Source organism: Nicotiana tomentosiformis, chromosome 4, assembly GCF_000390325.3.
Source record: "Nicotiana tomentosiformis chromosome 4, ASM39032v3, whole genome shotgun sequence".
NCBI classification, from domain to species: domain Eukaryota; kingdom Viridiplantae; phylum Streptophyta; class Magnoliopsida; order Solanales; family Solanaceae; genus Nicotiana; species Nicotiana tomentosiformis.
Window position 1 is genome coordinate 82057580 of NC_090815.1, and position 19385 is coordinate 82076964.

At 37.2% G+C, this 19385-nt stretch overlaps 3 protein-coding genes across 8 annotated transcripts; 1 reads left to right on the forward strand and 2 right to left on the reverse strand.

Moving 5' to 3' along the window:
- Positions 1–1939: 1939 nt before the first annotated feature.
- On the reverse strand, positions 1940–2365 carry LOC138910032 (uncharacterized). The gene has a single exon (XM_070201251.1). It carries the CDS (start codon positions 2363–2365, stop codon positions 1940–1942), a length of 426 nt encoding a protein of 141 aa, XP_070057352.1.
- A 1445-nt stretch (positions 2366–3810) lies between these two features.
- LOC104115984 (protein CELLULOSE SYNTHASE INTERACTIVE 3-like) lies at positions 3811–14756 on the forward strand. Of its 6 annotated transcripts, none has more exons than XM_070199906.1 (8): positions 3811–3971; positions 4363–4542; positions 5193–5290; positions 5473–8536; positions 9284–11828; positions 12627–13078; positions 13800–13916; positions 14155–14756. In XM_070199906.1, exons 3-8 carry the CDS (start codon positions 5226–5228, stop codon positions 14314–14316), a joined length of 6405 nt encoding a protein of 2134 aa, XP_070056007.1. In that variant the 5' UTR covers positions 3811–3971; positions 4363–4542; positions 5193–5225; the 3' UTR covers positions 14317–14756. The 6 variants fall into 6 exon arrangements, with proteins under 6 accessions (XP_070056007.1, XP_009625027.1, XP_009625028.1 ...); XM_009626732.4 differs by having other exon boundaries at positions 4363–4538; positions 5122–5290; XM_009626733.4 differs by having other exon boundaries at positions 4448–4538; positions 5122–5290.
- A 1696-nt stretch (positions 14757–16452) lies between these two features.
- Positions 16453–17947, reverse strand: LOC104115983 (NAC domain-containing protein 2-like). The gene is made up of 3 exons (XM_009626731.4): positions 17647–17947; positions 17268–17545; positions 16453–17138 (listed from the first exon to the last, which is right to left on the reverse strand). The coding sequence occupies exons 1-3, from the start codon at positions 17807–17809 to the stop codon at positions 16695–16697; spliced, it is 885 nt and encodes a 294-aa protein (XP_009625026.1). The 5' UTR covers positions 17810–17947; the 3' UTR covers positions 16453–16694.
- Between the last annotated feature and the right edge of the window lie 1438 nt (positions 17948–19385).

The window sequence follows — 19385 nt, forward strand, 5'->3', positions numbered from 1 at the left end:
AAGACTACTCTTTCCAAATTCTATTGTAAGAAGAACAATTCTTTTATACTCAACACATGTGTTGTTTCATTCAACCATAAAAAGGAAAGTGAATATGATTATATCTAAATTATATCAAAAAGTATCATGTATAATACGGATCCAATGATATAAAATAGTTTGTATATTCTTAGTTCTTACATATATGTGTATACATATTAATGGATGTTTTTTTCCTTAAAATTGTGAATTCTAGACAAAAAAGTAGAATTGTTAATCAAAATGAAATATACATATTTTTATTCAAAACATAATATTATTGACACTAATATGCATCACACATTAGTTGACGGGACTAGCATAGTAAACTTATTAGTCTTCCTTACTTTAAGAAGAATTAACCCAAATAGCCGCGCACATTATCTTTTCAACTAAAAATAGTCAGTGAAGTACAATATATATATATATATATATATATATATATATATATATATATATATATATTAGTTTTTTGATATGTGCATTGAACGTGTAATTCCGTACAAGCAGTAAAAAACAAGCTAAAAATAATAAATAGTTTTAGAGATATAGTGTTAAACTCAAATTGATTGGATAGTTCCGCGAAGATCAATAATTATATTTAGTTAGACAAGTATATTTTATAATTACATAAATTTAGTTGTTATGAGTTACAACCATATAATATAACTGTATATTTTACCTAATATTTTTTTATAGATATTATTCTTGAAGTTGTTCCATTTTGATGTTTCAGCGAAATGATCCATGCAACAAATAAAAAGAGAAACTAATATTTATTTGTACATAATATAATTTTTTTTTAAGAATGGAAGAATTAAATGTTTGTAAAATTTTGTGAACAATTAAGTAAGAAGCGACTAACAATAATAAAAACATAACAAAACGAATTTATTTAAATTATACAAGAATTTTGAAATATAATTGCAATAAACTTGGACGACTATACCCCCCTCCCCCCCCCCCCCCAAAAAAAAAAAGAACCAACATATGAGTAAAATCAATAAACTTTTCTGAAGGAATAATGTATCAATTTTACTTATTGTGTACATAGAAAATTAAATACCAAAAAGTAAATGGATTGATAGGATTTTACTACTACTAATTGGCTCTTCTTCTTCTTCTTGACTTGGGCATCTGCGTTCTTCTCTTCAGTTGGCTTCTCATCGATAATGTTCTTTACCTTTGTAGCCTTGAATACTCTAAACGGAAAATTAGAAAATAAAATTAGTTAACAACATACTACTCTAGGAACGACAAGTTTATACTTAGATTGTAATTAGAGACATATGCTATAAGATTAATATTTAAATTGATGGAGAAATTCTTGCTTCCCTGCACATACAAATTTATTTTCCTTCTCACCTTTTTCGCTTTTCTTATTTTGGATTTATCAAAAGGTATTATTTACACTTTAAGCATAGGATCAAGAATTAAATACATGACTACCATTAAGATAAAAAGAAGTTATTATTTACCTAAATAAATGGATAATTACGTTCTTCAAATCCTTTGGTGGGGATTGCACTGAATTCTCGAATGAACGTACAATTTGAATTTGATCGCAAGAATATGTACTTGCATATAAACTATATATAGTTAGTTTCTCATTTATTGAGGGAACCAAAAGGTTGCAACTTTATGGTGAGCTATGTCTCTGTGGTTAAATGATAATTGTAGCAACATAAATGATAATTGTATCAGTATGCTCTTTATTTACTCTAACATTCACATAATTAGCAATATTTTTTTGGTAATTATCAAATTTTATTACCAAAGCGGAAATTTACATCTCAAAAAAAAAAATTCACTAAGGCTGAACATTTTTCCAGTACTTAGTATCATCCTATACTACCTATACTAATAGCTAACTATCAATCAATTAATCAAGTGTAGTGTGGTACTCCTCAGCAGCTCCGGGTCATGGATAAAAGTTTAACTCTTCTAGTCTTCTTCTGAGTCTGGGCAGCATATGGCCTCTTCCACATATCATTTGGATAATCAGCTTGACTATCATCCCTTGTTGTCGCTGTTGTGCCCTAAAGATCCTCTGATTTCTTTCCTGCCATACATAGTAGACACAGCCAGCTAAAGCCATTCTGTATATCTCATCGTTGGCTGATCTACCCTTTGCATGGCAATATGCCCAAGCTATCTCGTGTTTCCGCTCCATGGCCTGTCTTGTAATACCCATCCATTGTAGTAGTTTTCTCCAGATGGACTCTGCATATGTGCACTTGAAAAATAGATGCTCAATGCTCTCCTCTTTGACGTTGCACAAAGGACATTGTAAGTCATTTGTTACCCTCCATCTTACTAATCTGTCCCTAGTGATCAGCTTGCCCATGATAGCCAGATAAAAGATAAAAATTCATTTGGGCATTCCTCCATTGTTGCACACAGGTTTTCTCTATGGCATTTTCTGTTGTTCTCCTCTTAGCATCATGTATAAGTTTCTGATGGATAAGTTCTCCATATCGAGAATCTTTGTCAGATTTATGCCTGCATCAATCAAGTATTGCTTAGCCTTCAGGATCTTCTTCACCATCCACGAAGCCTGTTTAGGTTCTATTTCCCTTATATCTCTACCTCTCCCATAGTATATGTGTATCCACTGCACCCATAGCTTATCCTTTTTCTGAGCTATATTCTAGAGTAACTTACAAATAGCGGCCTTGTTCCACTTGGATATATCTAGCAAGTTCCACCCACCAGCAACTTTTGGTTGGCACAGTTTGTCCCATGCCATTAAAGCTCTCTTTGATATATCAACTCCCCCATACCATAGGAATTTTCTACAGATTGCTTCTATCAGTTGTATAACTTTCTTTGGGAAGACAACGATTTGTGACCAGTAGATTTGGATAGAAAATAAGACACTTTTGATCAATTGAATTAGTCCTGCATATGATAAAAACTTTGCAGTCCATGATGTTATTCTTTCTATCATCCTGTCCAACAGTAGTTGAAATTGTAGAACAGACATCCTCTTTGTACTTAGAGGGACCCCCAAATATCTAATAGGAAGTACTCCTTTGGTGAAACCAAGTTTATCCACAACAGCATGTTGCACTTCTAGGCTTACTCCACCAAAGTAAATAGAACTTTTGCTTTTGTTTGCTTTCAATCCTGACACCCTAGAGAACTCCATGAAACAGTCGTATAGCACGTGGATAGATATTTCATCACCTCTACAGAACAACAGTAGATCATCGGCAAATCCCAGTTGGATTATTCCTATTTGTATTAGCCATGGACTATCTAAGCAGATTGCTCAGAACCCTGAAATACCAACCAGATTTTATTCCTATTTGTATTCATGGAATAACATGAATAATTAGCAACATTATTCATGATTATACTTAATTATTACTCTTTTCTATATTAAATTGAAGATAATAATTACTCTTTTCTTTATTAAAATTTCTTGAATTATCCTTTCCCTAAAGTAATTGAATTAGTCTGCACTTCATTATCCAGTACACAACCTCACATTTTTCGATATTTTAAAACAATAAAACTAATAATGTAAGTTTGGTTATTGTACTTATTTATGAAGGTATATTTGAAAGGTATCATAGTCACTTAAGTTTGTAGAGTTATTTTGGTCTTTCACATTCAACTTTTGGATATTCATACTTATAATATACTATGATATATATAACTTTATGTATAATTTTATATAATCAATATATAATTTATATATATCGGTTAACAAAAGCAAACATTAATTTTTGTGCAGCAATCCCTTACTTTAATACAAAGGAAATACTTATAAAATATAATTATGTTAAGAGAAAATGAAAAAATACGGAGAGAGAGAAGAAAAAAGCAAAAGAGCAGACTTCACTCTCCCTCTCTCTCACACACAGATTTTCTCTCTCTACGCTTCCTTGTCTCCCTCCATAGATGATGTTCTTCTTCTGCTGGAACAGTTAATTTCACACAAAAAGGTACATTTTTCTGGAACCTTTTCTTTTTATATTGAATTACTTTTTCCCATTAAAGAAAATTAAGTTATTTATTTCATGTCATAATGGATTGATCCCTTATTGTATACATTCATAAATAGATTATCATTTCATCTCATTTTCTGAAATTTTCATTGGAATGCTTTCCTCTGATCTGATCTCTTTATCTTGTTCTTTTCTACAGCTTTTATTAATTAATTTTTCTCAATTTCAGTAATCCCCAATTTACCAAATTATATATGCATGTAGTACATACATATACGTATATACGTATTTATAAGAATCTCACTCACCTGAACATACATGTCATTAATGAAGATCTGGGTACGATTTTTAATCTTTTTAATCTTTTTTTTTTTGGGGGTTTATGCAGAATTTCTTGGCAAAAAGCTTACTTTCCCCATTGGTTCAAATCTTGTACAGTTCTGTACATAAATGTGTTTACATAAAATTTTTAGGTGAAAGCCGGGGGTTTTCCAGCTTCTAAATTGTTAAACTTCAACATAGGAGCTCAATTTTGCAGCATTGAGACGAAATTTTGTGATTGCAGTAAGTTGCACTTTTTTGTTTAAGTATATTCTGCAAAGTTGTCAAGTTTTTTTATTATTCTTTCTTATTAGCTTCTTGAAGTTTAAGTTTGTGAAGTGTGTTTTCTATTGGATTATGTTGGATTGGGAATTTGAAACATTTTCATAATTTTGGGAATGGCTTCCTCTCTCTTTGGTTCTTTATTGTAAATCATAATTAGCAAAGGAATGTAAAGTTGGAAACTTTTTGTTGCCATAATTTTTCTTGATAACCGAGAAACTCACGAGGGTCATTGGCAACTCCATGGATAATTGGCCCGCTCCTCTGACCTTCTCCACTTAAATACCAGACTTTTGTTTGCGGCTGAGTTCGAACCCGTGTTCTGCACCTAACACATACCTCACGTACTGTGCTCATATCACTAGACCAAAATTCTGGGGGTATTTATTGCCACAAATTACAGACGGTTTTGAGGATATATATACGACTTTTCTTCCTCTCCCGCCTCTTGCTCCTCCCTGATTCCATTTCAGGTGAAGCAAAGCAGGGAGCAAATCTTTATCCACATTTTCCCTTTCTTTAATGAATTTTCTTTTCTCTTTAGGCTTGAGTTGGCATTGATCAAGCAAAACTGAATGGTACACTAACCATAAGGTAGTCACATTCTGTTGGAAGCAAGAAAAGTGTCAAGGTGGAGTCTTGTTGCCAATGTCAAAATCTTCTTCCCCTGAACTGAGGGACAGGAAGGTTTCATCCTCTTCTCAGAAGACCAGGTCTGTTCCCCCTGTTCATGTGCATGCTAGATATGTCCATGTGGCATATGCTGCTTGTGGGTTGGTTTAAATTTGTTCCACACAACTCTTCATCTTTTTTTGCTTGAAGTTAAGTAGATTTTACTTCCAGGCTGCTGTGCTTTTCTGAATTTATCTCCCTTTTTTTTTTTTTAAACTTCCAGTGAGGCCAATGAAACTGCTGAAATGGATGATCCGGAAAAGACAATGTCAAGGGTTGCTGAACTTATTGAGCAGCTGCATGGTAATAAATCTTCTCCACATGAAAAAGAACTTACTACAGCACGCTTGCTCGGCATATCCAAAGCAAGAAAGGAAGCACGAGGTCTTATTTGTTCGCATGGCCAAGCAATGCCACTATTCATATTCATTCTGAGAAATGGCACTCCTTTGGCAAAAGTAAATGTTGCTGCAACCTTATGTGTATTATGTAAAGATGAAGACTTGCGGTTGAAGGTTCTTCTAGGTGGATGTATTCCACCTCTACTTTCACTGTTGAAGTCGGATTCCACTGAAGCAAGGAAGGCAGCTGCAGAAGCAATTTTTCAGGTGTCATCTAGTGGACTTTCAGATGATCCTATCGGCACTAAAATATTTGTTACAGAACGTGTAGTACCAACTTTGTGGGAGCAGCTTAATCCAAAACAGAAGCAGGATAAAACAGTAGAAGGGTTTGTGACTGGGGCTTTGAGAAATCTCTGTGGCGATAAAGATGGACATTGGAAGGCAACTCTTGAGGGTGGTGGAGTTGACATTATTGTAGGACTTCTTTCTTCTGATAATGCTTCAGCTCAATCAAATGCAGCTTCTCTATTGGCCCGAGTGATGTTGGCATTCGGTGATAGCATTCCAAAAATAATTGATTCTGGAGCAATCAAAGCTCTCCTAAGCCTCTTACATCAGAAAAATGATGTGACTGTTCGTGCCAGTGCAGCTGAGGCTTTAGAGGTTCTTTCTCTAAAATCAACCAAAGCAAAGAAAGCTATTGTTGACTCACAGGGTGTGCCAATTCTCATAGGGGCTGTTTTAGCTCCTTCCAAAGAATGTATGCAAGGCGAAGGAGGGGAGACGCTTCAGTGGCACACAATAAAAGCTTTATCCAATATATGTGGTGGAATGTGTGCCCTCGTGTTGTATCTGGGGGAGCTTTCTCAGTCCCCAAGGTTAGCTGCTCCTGTTGCTGATATAATTGGGGCACTTGCTTATGCTCTTATGGTCTTTGAGCTCAATGCAGAAGAAGAACCTTTTGATGCAACAAAGATTGAGAATATTCTAATAATGCTCCTAAAACCACGGGATAATAAGTTGGTCCAGGAACGCCTCCTTGAGGCCATGGCAAGTCTTTACGGCAATGCTTATCTGTCAAATCTGGTCCACCAATCAGAATCTAAGAAGGTTCTTACGGGCCTCATAACAATGGCCAGCGGTGATGTACAAGAGTATCTGATACTCTCCCTGATACAGTTATGTTGTGATGGTGTGAGTGTCTGGGATGCAATTGGAAAGAGAGAAGGGATTCAGTTACTGATATCACTGCTGGGGTTATCCAGTGAACAACATCAAGAGTATGCTGTTGAGATGCTTGCTATCCTAACTGACCAAGTTGATGACAGCAAGTGGGCAATCACTGCCGCTGGTGGGATTCCGCCACTTGTTCAGTTACTAGAAATGGGGTCTCAGAAGGCTAAGGAAGATGCAGCACATGTTATGTATAACCTGTGCTGCCATAGTGAAGACATCCGTGCCTGCGTTGAAAGTGCTGGAGCTATACATTCGTTCTTGTGGCTTCTCAAAAATGGTGGACCAAAGGGGCAAGAAGCATCAGCTAGGGCCCTAACAAAGCTAATCGCGACTGCTGATTCGGCTACCATAAATCAATTGCTAGTATTACTAAAGGGAGATTCACCAAGCTCAAAGGCCCATATAATTAAGGTGTTAGGTCATGTGCTTACCATGGCATCTCAGAGTGACCTTGTGCATAAAGGGGCCGCTGCTAACGAAGGGCTAAGGTCACTTGTCAAAGTTCTAAATTCCTCAAATGAAAAGACTCAAGAATATGCTGCCTCTGTCCTAGCTGACATATTCAGCACTCGACATGATATTTGTGATAGCCTCGCAACAGATGAAGTGGTTAATCCTTGCATGAAGCTTTTGACTAGCAATACTCCAGTTGTTGCAACACATTCAGCTCGAGCCTTGGGTGCTTTGTCCCGTCCAACAAAAGCAAAATCTACAAACAAGATGCCTTATATTGCTGAAGGGGATGTAAGACCACTAATTAAGTTGGCCAAAACTGCATCTATTGATTCTGCAGAGACTGCAATAGCTGCTTTAGCCAATCTGTTGTCTGATCCAGAGATAGCTGCAGAAGCACTGGCTGAAGATGTTGTTTCAGCTTTGACCCGAGTTTTAGGAGAAGGATCGTTCGAAGGTAAAAAAAATGCGTCACGTGCGCTTCATCAGCTATTGATGCATTTTCCAGTGGGAGATGTACTGATAGGAACTGCTCAGTGTCGATTTGCTGTTCTTGCTATTGCGGAATCCTTAAAAGCGGTGAATGCAGATGGAACTGATGCTGCAGATGCTTTAGATGCTATTGCACTTCTTGCTAGGACAAAACAAGGCACACATTCGTCGTACAACCCATGGACTGCCCTTGCTGAAGTTCCATCTAGTTTAGAGCCTCTTATACATTGCCTCTGTGAGGGATCTCCCCTTGTCCAAGATAAAGTAATAGAAATTTTATCCAGGCTTTGTGGAGATCAACCAATTCTGCTAGGTGACCTGTTAGTATCAAGATCCAGGGCGATAGGTGCATTGGCTGATAGAATAATGAATTCTAGCAGTCTAGAAGTAAGAGTTGGTGGGACAGCATTGGTCATTTGTGCTGCCAAGGAACATAAAGTTCAGTCGATGGATGCACTTAATGCATCTGGATACTTGAAACCTCTTATATATGCGTTAGTTGACATGATGAAGAAAAACTCCAATTGTTCTTCCTTAGAAATTGAAGTCAGAACCCCTAGAGGTTTCACAGAAAGAACTCCATTCGGGGAAGAAAATGAGTTTGAGGTTCCTGATCCAGCAACAGTCTTGGGGGGTACTGTTGCCCTTTGGCTGCTATCAATAATTACATCATTTCATATAAATAGCAAGTCCACTGTTGTGGAAGCGGGGGGACTTGAGGCCCTTGCCGACAAGCTTGCTAGACACACTTCCACTCTACAGGTAGACCTTATACAAATCTCACTCGTGTGGTGTATGCTTCCCCCTGACCCCCTGGTTGCAGTATTGGGCTTTGTGCTGCACCCCTTTTTTTGAAGAACTTGCTTGGTTTTGACTTGGAAAAGAATAAGTGTTGATTGGCTAATTTTATTGAGTACTTTTATTTTATGGACCTTGGCTCTGTTCATTCTTCTTTTGTGTTGGCTTTGGTATAGGCTGATTGCAGAGGTCAGTACTGTAAAACAAATCAAAACAGTTGAATATCTCTTTTACCTGACTTATTCACATGGCTGGGAAGTATTATCTGCATTAATTGCGTGCTTCTGGAATTAGGGCCAGCATTTATGTCCCACTTCCTGTTTTTAGATCATGATCAAAGCGAGTTCGTTGGAAGTGCCATCTCTCATCTTCCTTTATTTTTCTGCTTTCTCTGTCTCTTTCAATTCACATTAAGGCGATCTTTATCACTATTATGTCTTGACATATGTTGGATCTTTTTAGCAACCACTTGAGTTGCTAAATGGAAAATTTACCGAGCACTTGAATATGCAAGTTTACCCTCTCATATTTGGCAACAGATATGAAATTGCAGAAATTCAAAATTAAAAAAAATGAAATAAAGAAAAGGATAACCAAGTAACTGCTTCATTGTCACCTTTGTTCCATTCCAATTGGAAGTAATGACGGTTCACATGCTCTTTTTATATTTTTATTTGGTTAAGCGAACTGAAGAAAAATTTGTTATGGCAGGCAGAGTTTGAAGATGCAGAGGGCATGTGGATCAGTGCATTGCTTTTGTCTATATTATTCCAAGATGCCGATGTAGTATCCTCTCCAACAACCATGCGTTTTATACCCTTGCTTGCATATCTTCTGAAATCTGATGAAATGATAGACCGATTTTTTGCTGCTCAGGCAATAGCTAGTCTTGTTTGTCAGAGGGACAAGGGAATAAATCTTATTATTGCTAATTCAGGTGCAATTGCTGGTTTAGTGAGCTTGATTGGTCACATTGAAATAGATATGCCGAATCTTGTTGCTCTCTCTGAAGAATTTTTATTGGAAAGAAACCCTGATCAGGTTGCCCTGGAATATCTTTTTGAAATTGAAGACGTGAGAATTGGTTCCACTGCGCGCAAGACCATCCCTCTACTGGTAGATCTGTTAAAACCACTTCCGGATAGACCAGGTGCACCTCCATTGGCTGTGCGTCTCTTGACTCAATTTGCAGATGGTAATAATGCAAACAAATTAATCATGGCTGAAACTGGCGCGCTGGAGGCTCTAACAAAGTACTTATCTCTGAGCCCTCAAGACTTGACTGAGGCTACTGTTTCTGAGCTACTGAGAATACTATTCAGCAATTCTGACCTTCTCCGGTATGACGCAGCCGTTAGTTGTACAATTCAACTGATTGCTGTTCTTCATTTGGGGTCAAGAAGTGCAAGGCTGAGTGCTGCTAGGGCTTTAAATGAACTTTTTGATGCTGAGAACATCCGAGATTCTGAAGCATCTATTCAAGCCATTCAGCCTTTAGCTGACATGCTTGGTGCTGCATTAGAAAGTGAACAACGAGTTGCTGTTAGCGCCTTGATTAAGTTGACCTCAGAAAGCGATTCAAAAGCATCACTGATGGCTGATGTAGAAGGGAATCCCCTTGGGAGTCTACATAAGATTCTTGCTTTTTCATCTCCTTTGGAATTGAAAAGTGATGCTGCCGAGTTATGCTTTGTACTTTTTGGTGATCCAAAATTCAGAGCTTTGCCAATTGCTTCTGAATGCATAGAGCCCCTAGTAATGCTAATGCAATCTGATGCAGAACGAGCTGTGGAATCTGCAGTTTGTGCTTTTGAGAGGTTGTTGGACGATGAGCAGCTGGTGGAGCTTGCATCAGCGTATGATCTTGTTGATCTTCTAGTTCATCTGGTTTGTGGCTCAAACCAGCGACTCATTGATGCGAGTATTTGTGCACTTATTAAGTTGGGTAAGGACCGAACTCCTCGCAAGATGGATATGGTCAAAGCAGGCATAATAGAAAATTGTCTTGAGCTGCTCCCAACTGCATCGAGTTCCTTATGCTCCACCATTGCAGAACTCTTCCGCATATTGACAAATAGTAGTGCTATTTCAAAAAACCCATCTGCTGCAAAAATTGTAGAACCTCTCTTTATGGTTTTACTGCGGTCAGATTTTGGACTGTGGGGACAGCACAGTGCTTTGCAAGCTCTTGTAAACATTCTAGAGAAGCCACAAAGTCTTGCAGTTCTGAATCTTTCTCCTAGCCAGGTAATTGAGCCTCTCATTTCCTTTCTTGAATCCCCAGCTCAAGCTATCCAACAACTTGGAACCGAGTTATTATCTCATCTCCTTGCACAAGAGCATTTTAAGCAGGATATAACGACGAAAAATGCAGTAGTGCCTCTTGTGCAGCTCGCAGGCATTGGTATATTGAACTTGCAACAGACAGCAATTAGGGCTTTGGAAAATATCTCATTAAGCTGGCCAAAAGCAGTTGCTGATGCTGGTGGTATTTTTGAGCTTGCAAAGGTTATTGTTCAAGATGACCCTGTACCGCCTATTGCATTGTGGGAGTCAGCCGCTATGGTTCTCTGCAATGTCCTATGCTCTAACTCCGATTACTACTTCAAACTTCCGCTGGTGGTTCTCGTAAAGATGCTGCATTCAACAGTCGAGAGCACTGTTACTCTTGCGCTGAATGCTCTTATAGTTTATGAAAAGACTGATATTTCAAGTGCAGAACTGATGGCTGAAGCTGGTGTAGTAGACGCCCTCTTGGATCTGCTAAGATCTCACCAGTGTGAAGAAGCATCAGGAAAATTGCTTGAAGCTCTTTTCAACAATGTCCGGATACGAGAGCTGAAGGTATCCAAGTATGCAATTGCACCTCTGGCACAATATTTGTTGGATCCACAGACTAGATCGCAATCTGGTAGGCTTCTTGCAGCTCTTGCTCTTGGTGATCTCTCTCAGCATGAAGGACTAGCTAGAGCGAGTGATTCTGTCTCAGCCTGTCGAGCTCTGATAAGTTTACTTGAAGATCAACCAACAGAAGAAATGCAAATGGTGGCAATTTGTGCATTGCAAAACTTTGTAATGCGCAGTAGAACCAACAGGAGAGCTGTTGCAGAAGCCGGTGGAATCTTAATGGTTCAAGAACTGCTTTTAGCCCCAAATTCAGAAATTGCAGTACAGGCATCTCTGCTCATAAGGTTTTTATTCTCAAATCACACGCTTCAAGAATATGTATCAAACGAGCTTATCAGATCTTTGACAGGTAACATTGCTACTCCTAGTACTTTTCTTCACTACTTTTTTCTGTTTTATTAATTCATTAGTTTTTTCTGGAAGCCTGTTGAAATGATGCCAGATATGTCCTGTGAAGAACTATTATGGAAGTAAACATAAACCAACCAAAGCCTATCTGAAACTAATGTTATATATAATCTGCTGAAAACCCAGAAAAGAGTCTTCAGATGTAAATCTATGTTCCAATGTTTTACCTCAGGAATTTTATGCTGCAATTTTTCTAAGTAATCTGATTTTAATGTCCACACAAGTTGAAGTTAGGGTTAAGGCTTGAAGCACTAAATTGACAGCTGTACTTTTTCAGTGTCACTTTAGGAGCTAGCACTTAATTGAAAGCTTTAGATTCTCAGTGTGACTTCAGAAGCTAGTTCTGTAAACTAAAGATAGTGCTTCAAAGAATTGTACCGCAGCCAAAAGGAAAACATAAGCTTACTAGATTGATAGACCTAAAGCCTAATGTTATACATAAAACAAACCCTGTATACGAAGCAACCAGATGTCAGACTGTTTCCGCAATGGTATGTTGTTTCCAGCTGACTAGTTCTGCTTGTAGCATTTCAAATGCAGCAGTAAAACTTTCTGATCTTTGAATTTGGAGGTTCAATTCCCATGATCTGTTTCTTAAGATAACCAAATCCTAGATCTTTGTTGTGTGCTTTTTGTTCTCATCTCCTTCTTGCTCCATTCTTCTTGTCACAAAATGTAGTACAAGTATTTCTTTTTCTTCTTATCTGCCTAAAACATTATATAATTTCTTGAAATGCAGCTGCACTGGAGAAGGAATTATGGGCCACAGCAACTGCTAATGAGGAAATTCTGCGGACCATTCATGTAATATTTTCTAATTTTCCCAAGCTCCATGTTTCTGACGCTGCTACACTTTGTATCCCTCATCTTGTGGCAGCATTGAACTCTGGTGAGGCTGCTCAGGATTCAGTATTGACCACACTATGCTTACTCAAGCAATCTTGGTCAACCATGCCGATGGATGTGTCTACGTCCCAAGCAATGGTTGCAGCTGAAGCCATCCCCATATTACAGATGCTAATGAAAACTTGCCCACCAAGTTTCCACGATAGAGCAGACAGCCTGTTGCATAGCTTACCAGGTTGTTTGACAGTCACCATCAAGCGTGCAAACAATTTAAAACAGGTGATGGGAGGAACAAATGCTTTTTGTCAATTGACTATTGGCAATGGTCCATCACGGCAAACAAAGGTAATGAGCCAGCAACTTTATGATTGTTGATGAAGTACAAAGGTTTTTGTTATTCTGTAATCTGTTTCATTTTTGAAGCCTTTTGCTTATCATGAGATGACAGTTCTGTACTATCACAGCCTACTTCAACTATTCTAGAGTATGTGTATTAAGTACTCCGAGTTCCATGGATATCCATGGATATCTGTAGATAATCATATTAAGAACATGCAGATTGCACACCAATTAAAAGATCTCATGCTAGGAATATTTTCTGTGATATTTTTGTGTGGTTTCTTTTCTTTTCTTTTTTTCATTTTCTTTTTGAAATTTTACTCAATTTGCAGTTTACTTGATTATATTTGTTTGCAACTTCCAACAGATCAAACGAAAATACTCCCTCCGTTTCAATTTATGTGAACCTAATTTCTTTTTAGTCCGTACCAAAAAGAATGACCAATTTCCTTATTTGGAAACAATTTATCTTTATGCAATGATTTATAGCCACATAGAATATATGTGCCTCATTTTACACCACAAGCTCAAAAGTCTTCTCTCTTTTCTTAAACTACGTGCCCAGTCAAGTGGGTTCACATAAATTGAAACGGGGGGAGTACTAAATTAAGTCTCAACGGTTAATAAGTAATAAGGTTTAGCAATGTGTTAAAGAACCTATAAATTCAGAAGCTTCTTGTCCAGGTCAGCTACATTTCATATTTGACAGTCCATGGTTTATGATTAGGTTGTGAGTAACAGTACGACGCCAGAATGGAAAGAAGGCTTCACATGGGCTTTTGATGTACCGCCCAAGGGACAAAAGTTGCATATCTTGTGCAAAAGCAAAAACACATTTGGGAAGGTAACTAACTTTATGTTCTGAATGTCCGATGTGAAGTTTATGTTCTTTACCCATTTAACTTCCAGCTACAACATACACCAATTTTACCAACTGCATTGCTACTTTATAGTGAAAATGATATATAAAGTGGGTTTGACGCTGTGAGGTGCGTCATTTGGCAATATGATGAGATAACAGAATGGTCACTCCTACTTAATATCACACTCACCACTTCTGATGTATGATTACTTTGTTTCAGAGCACTATCGGGAGGGTAACAATCCAAATTGATAAAGTTGTTAGTGAAGGGACGTATAGTGGTCTTTTCAGCCTCAGCCATGACAGCAACAAGGATGGCTCATCACGGACGCTAGAGATTGAGATTACCTGGTCCAGTAGGACGTCCAGCGAAAGTGAGTGAAGGGAAGCAAGACTGAAATCATGCAACTTGAGGACCCAAAGTCGGAGCTGGACCTGGTAAAGAACAATCTCTACACATTCCAGCCTAATGCAAGAGCTGTTGGGGGGTAAAGTCCAAGTTTTGTTGTATCTAAAAGCATTGCTACTTGTGGGGGTTACTGTAAAATAGTAAGATTTTTGCAAGCACAGAGAAGTTGATAAAGGTTCCCACGGTACAAGGTAAGTCTTACACTTAGCTTTTAAGCACCAAATTGTACAGTTTCTGCAGTTCTTAGAAATACGAATATCAAAAAGAGATGACGATGAGAAGAACGGATGATCCGTTTTCCCTCTTAAATCTGTTGTAATGCTCATTCTACGTCCCAGCAGTGTATTTGTGATGCAAAGTAGTAGCAAATACCAAAGCTAATCCCTGTGCAAAGGGCCTGGCGTTAAAGTTTATCATGTTTGTTTTTTGTTGAGTTTCCTCTTTACTCCTTTCTGATTCAATTTTGGCTACGCAGGATTCTTTAAATCCTAATGGAATAAGGTCATTCATCAACAGAGGGAGCAGTTAGAAAAGAAAAAATATTGGCAGTAATGATGTATTCTAATATAATTTAAAATTCTTGGATTTACAATTTGAACATAATTGTCATTACGACCAAAGCTCAAGCGATAATTGAAAAAATCTAATCTTACGCGAAGGAATCATTTAGTTAACTAAATTATTTAAATAAAATTCTCAACCCAAATTACTAAAATGATTAGAAGAATGTTAAAGCCCATTTGCAGGAAGGGAATAGAGAAAACTATCCTCTATAGCCCTTCAAAATTTTATTAGCCCATGTTTTTCTTCATGGATCCGAAATAGCCTTTAGGCCAAATTTATCGACAAGTTATAACCACTATTCCCAATACACTTTCATTCTTTCAACCGCTTACTTCTCTCTCTTCTCATTTTCTTCAATCTTCCATCTTTCCCTTTCTTCTTATCTTTTCCTCTTCACTCCCTCCTTTTTTTTTCTTTTTTCTTTTCTTCTCTTCCAACACACGCTTTTTTTAATTCTCTTTTTTCTTTGCGATCTCTTCCTCTTTTACTTAGATACAGAAATATCTATACTTTAAGTAATTTCTGGCAAAAGTCTGGCGGTGGTTGCCGCTTTCTTCGCTTTCTGTCCACTTTCAGATATAGTATTGCATGATATTTTTTCGGATGACTTTTGCAAGGTAAAAAATGAAAAATAAAATAGCCGCTGCCGGAGAAAAGCTTTTTCTGGCCAAGTTCGGTGTCCTTCATTATTGTCAACGCTCCTTTATTTATACACTGTGTAATTAGTGTATAATAATTATATAATATAGTGTATAATCATTGTGTATACATTATACACTAATCATACATTTATTGTACACGTTTTATACAAAACTGGACGTGAAAGATTACGGTGACTATGGTGAGTGTTGAAAATATTATATATAATGTGTATATATTATGTATGCACATTTATATGAAAGGTGTATCTACACTGATATAATGCATATACACTTTTTATACAAACTCAATGTTCAAATAATTTTGTATATATTTTGTATATAAAGTGTATAATAGTATATATATTGTACGACGATGTATAAAAAGTGTATATACACTTTATACTAGTGTATAATATGTATAGTACGTGTAAAAACTATACATCACCTTCTTCCTCTTCTTATATCATGGGTATTTTTACTTATGCAATATTATATTTTTCTAGATTGGATCACTAAAAATTGATTTTTTTTAGTAAAAGATAAAAAATGGGATTTTGGTGGTTATGGAGAAAACGAGTGGGTTTAATAGAATTTTGGGCTGAAAGGGTGGATTTTGATGGGGATTTCACCAAGTTTGAAGGATTTTTGGGGTGATTTGGCGGGATTTTAAATATTTTGAATACTAATATTAAGTGTAAAAGAAGGTTGCATTGAGGAGTCAGTCTCCGCTGATTTTCTGGGTTTCACTTGCTAGTCCTTATAATTAATTTTGAACTATGAATTGTATACCTTATTTTATAACTAGTAGTTGTCATTAGTTTTCACCGAGTAGCTATAAAGAATGTTTGCTCAAGGGAATACTTGGAGCATATCAAACATTAAAAGATAGGATAAAAGGTCAAGATACCATCCAAAAATTCCATGTTTATGTACTATAATAAAAATACCATTTTCGACTTCTTTTCTATTTTTCTTCGAGTTTAAATAAATTAATATATACACCAAGTTTTTCTTTTACGCAATCGAAATAAAAGCCGAAGATACTAGTCCTATTTCTACAAACAAAACATCCGCACGTGCCCAGTCATTGACCTCGGTCTCTTTTGCACGTGCGACGGAAACTCAAAGTGGGGTCCATTATCTTCCTCAAAACGGCTTTTGCAGGTACATGAATATATCCTGAAGCGGCGACATTTCATAACAGCCCAGGAACTGAGACCCTAGCAAGCTGTTATCTCCGACGTCTGGGGTGGCATCCATGTAATTAAATTGAAGGTCGACGGCAGTTTTCTCCCAATCGCTCAATTTCGGCTCGCTCTGAACTTCTCTCTCCGGCGAAAGCACGTGCTCCGAGCAGCTGGAATCAGTGTGAAGCTTCGGAAGAGAATCTGATGAATCCAAGTACATAAAGTCACTGTAAACCTGCGACGGCGTTGTCGAGATCGAAATCGGCAACGGCAGAATCTCCGGCTTCACATCCACCTCGCTCGACGGCGGCGACATTCCAACATTCATTTTTCGACTATTCAATTGGGTCTTCTCCATTGTACCCTTCTTATTGTATATTCGGCATAAAACCCAATCGTCTAGCTGTCAACAAGAAAAGCAACAACCGTTGGATCAGTCAAAAACTCAAATCACAACCGTCAAAGAATAATTTTCCACAATAACAAAGTTAAACACACTCAATCAAAAGTCTAATTCGGTTCATTTACTCACCCTTAAGCTATTGTTCTTGTTACGAGCAGATCGATCAACATGAGCAAGCCTATATTCGTGCATAATCCAATTCGTCTTTTCTCCTTTGGGAGCTTTGCCCGAGTAAAATACCAGAGCTTTCTTAATTCCGACAGGCTTCGGATTACCAATCGGCTTATCTGCACCCGTCGCCTTCCAGTATCCATTTCCCGCAGCTCGATTCGGCCGTGAACCGTTCGGATATTTCCGATCTCGTGGCGAAAAGAAATACCACTCTTTCTCCCCATATAACGCCAAACCTAAAACCACAAAAAGAAAACATAAATAAAGTTGCAAGTTTGGGAAACTAAAATTCTTCCTTTAGTATAAAAAACAGAATGATTCATTTGCAGGAAATTACCAGGGAGATCCCATGGGTCGTACTTGTACAGGTCAATTTCAGCAATAATCGGGACAGCAATCGGCTGCGACGCACATTTTCGACATAGGTAATGCATCACAAGCTCTTCATCAGTTGGGTGGAACCGAAATCCAGGAGGCAATTGCAATTCCACCGCTGCCATTCTTTGACTCTCTGTGTATTTATCTTTCTTTTGATTGATAGGTGGAGTGTGTAGATACTGATTTACAGTGAGAGACGCTTTGAAAGTTGAAACTTAGAACACAAGAGGGAGAAGGGAATATATAGGAGGAGAGAAGGACACGTGTCTAGAGAAGGCGGCGGGTTCTAAAATAAACGTGTGTGATAATGGGGGAAAAATAAAATATAAAAATAAAGAAGGAGGACACGTGTCGGCAAGTTAATCGTGGGTGTAGAGCTGTGGATAACCAATTTGTTTGTTGGGATTTTGTCACTGCTTACGCATTGCGATTTGGATGGAAGCGTTAGAAGAGAAGGTACGTGGAAATAGTGTTGAGGAGAGGGAGTAAAGCTTAGTGAGGTGGAGGTACATTCAAGGATTGACTTGACCAAGTTATCACTTTTAGGATGACAAAACATCCTGGGGCCCCTTTTTATTTTATTATTTGTTGCTTGATTTCTTTTTAACTAAGTTGGGATTATGATTTCATAGCAATGATGTAAGACAGAATTTCAAGTAATGGTATCGATGTTTAATGAATTAATTATAGCAACAAAAACAATTTAACGAAACGCATTTGTTTTAGATAAGTTTTTTCAACTAGTCTTAATTTCTCTTTTCAAATTTCCTAATCTAGTATAGTAATGTTTCTTCACCATGACATGAAAATTTACTTGTGATATATTGAGAGAACTACATAAATAAGTCAACAATAAACACTATTATCAACAATTAGCCATTAAGTTATGCTATAAAGAATAGTATAAAAAATTGTCAATGATATATAACATTCAAAAGATCTAGGCCGAAAAACAATTCAATGAAAAATCCCTTATCTTCATCCATTTATCAATTTCCTGCATCAATTTTATCGTGTCTTATTACTTGTTAAGCAAATATCAAGCTCATGTAAACAAAAAAGTCCAATAATGCGACATATGTTATGAAAATAATTATAATATGGATGTCCATTTATTACTCTGCTATAGATAATCTTCCTAAAGAAGATTATCCGTTTGGGACTCTATTGAAGTTTATCCACAAGCATCTGATGCAGGCAGGTTGCAAGCAACTCAATGAAATGATTTGCAGCAACTTCTTATTAAACAGGCAGGTTGCAAGCAGCTCATGCAGACAACTTATAAGTAGCTTAAGAAAAGCCTCGCAGCTGCTTCCTTTCTTCTATAAATAGAGGAGTTTTCAGTTCGTTATGTACATCAGTTTGAAATTGAATAATATATCAATCTCTCTCTATACTTGTCTTCGATTTATTTACTTTACCGTCTTTATTTGAACATATATGACTCATTTGATTAAATCTGCAGTCTGAAGATGTCATGCCATTTAAATGTAAGGCATAACCTATATGACTCATTTGATTAAATCTATATGAAGATCCATGAAGGATTTAAAATGCCTGAAGCATATAGTTCAAAGTCTCGAGAAGTGTACTTGATCAGATTACAAAGGTCTTTGTACGATTTAAATCAATCTGATCGCATGTGATATAATCGCCCCAGTGAATATTTGCTGAAAGAAGGTTACATAAATGATGTTA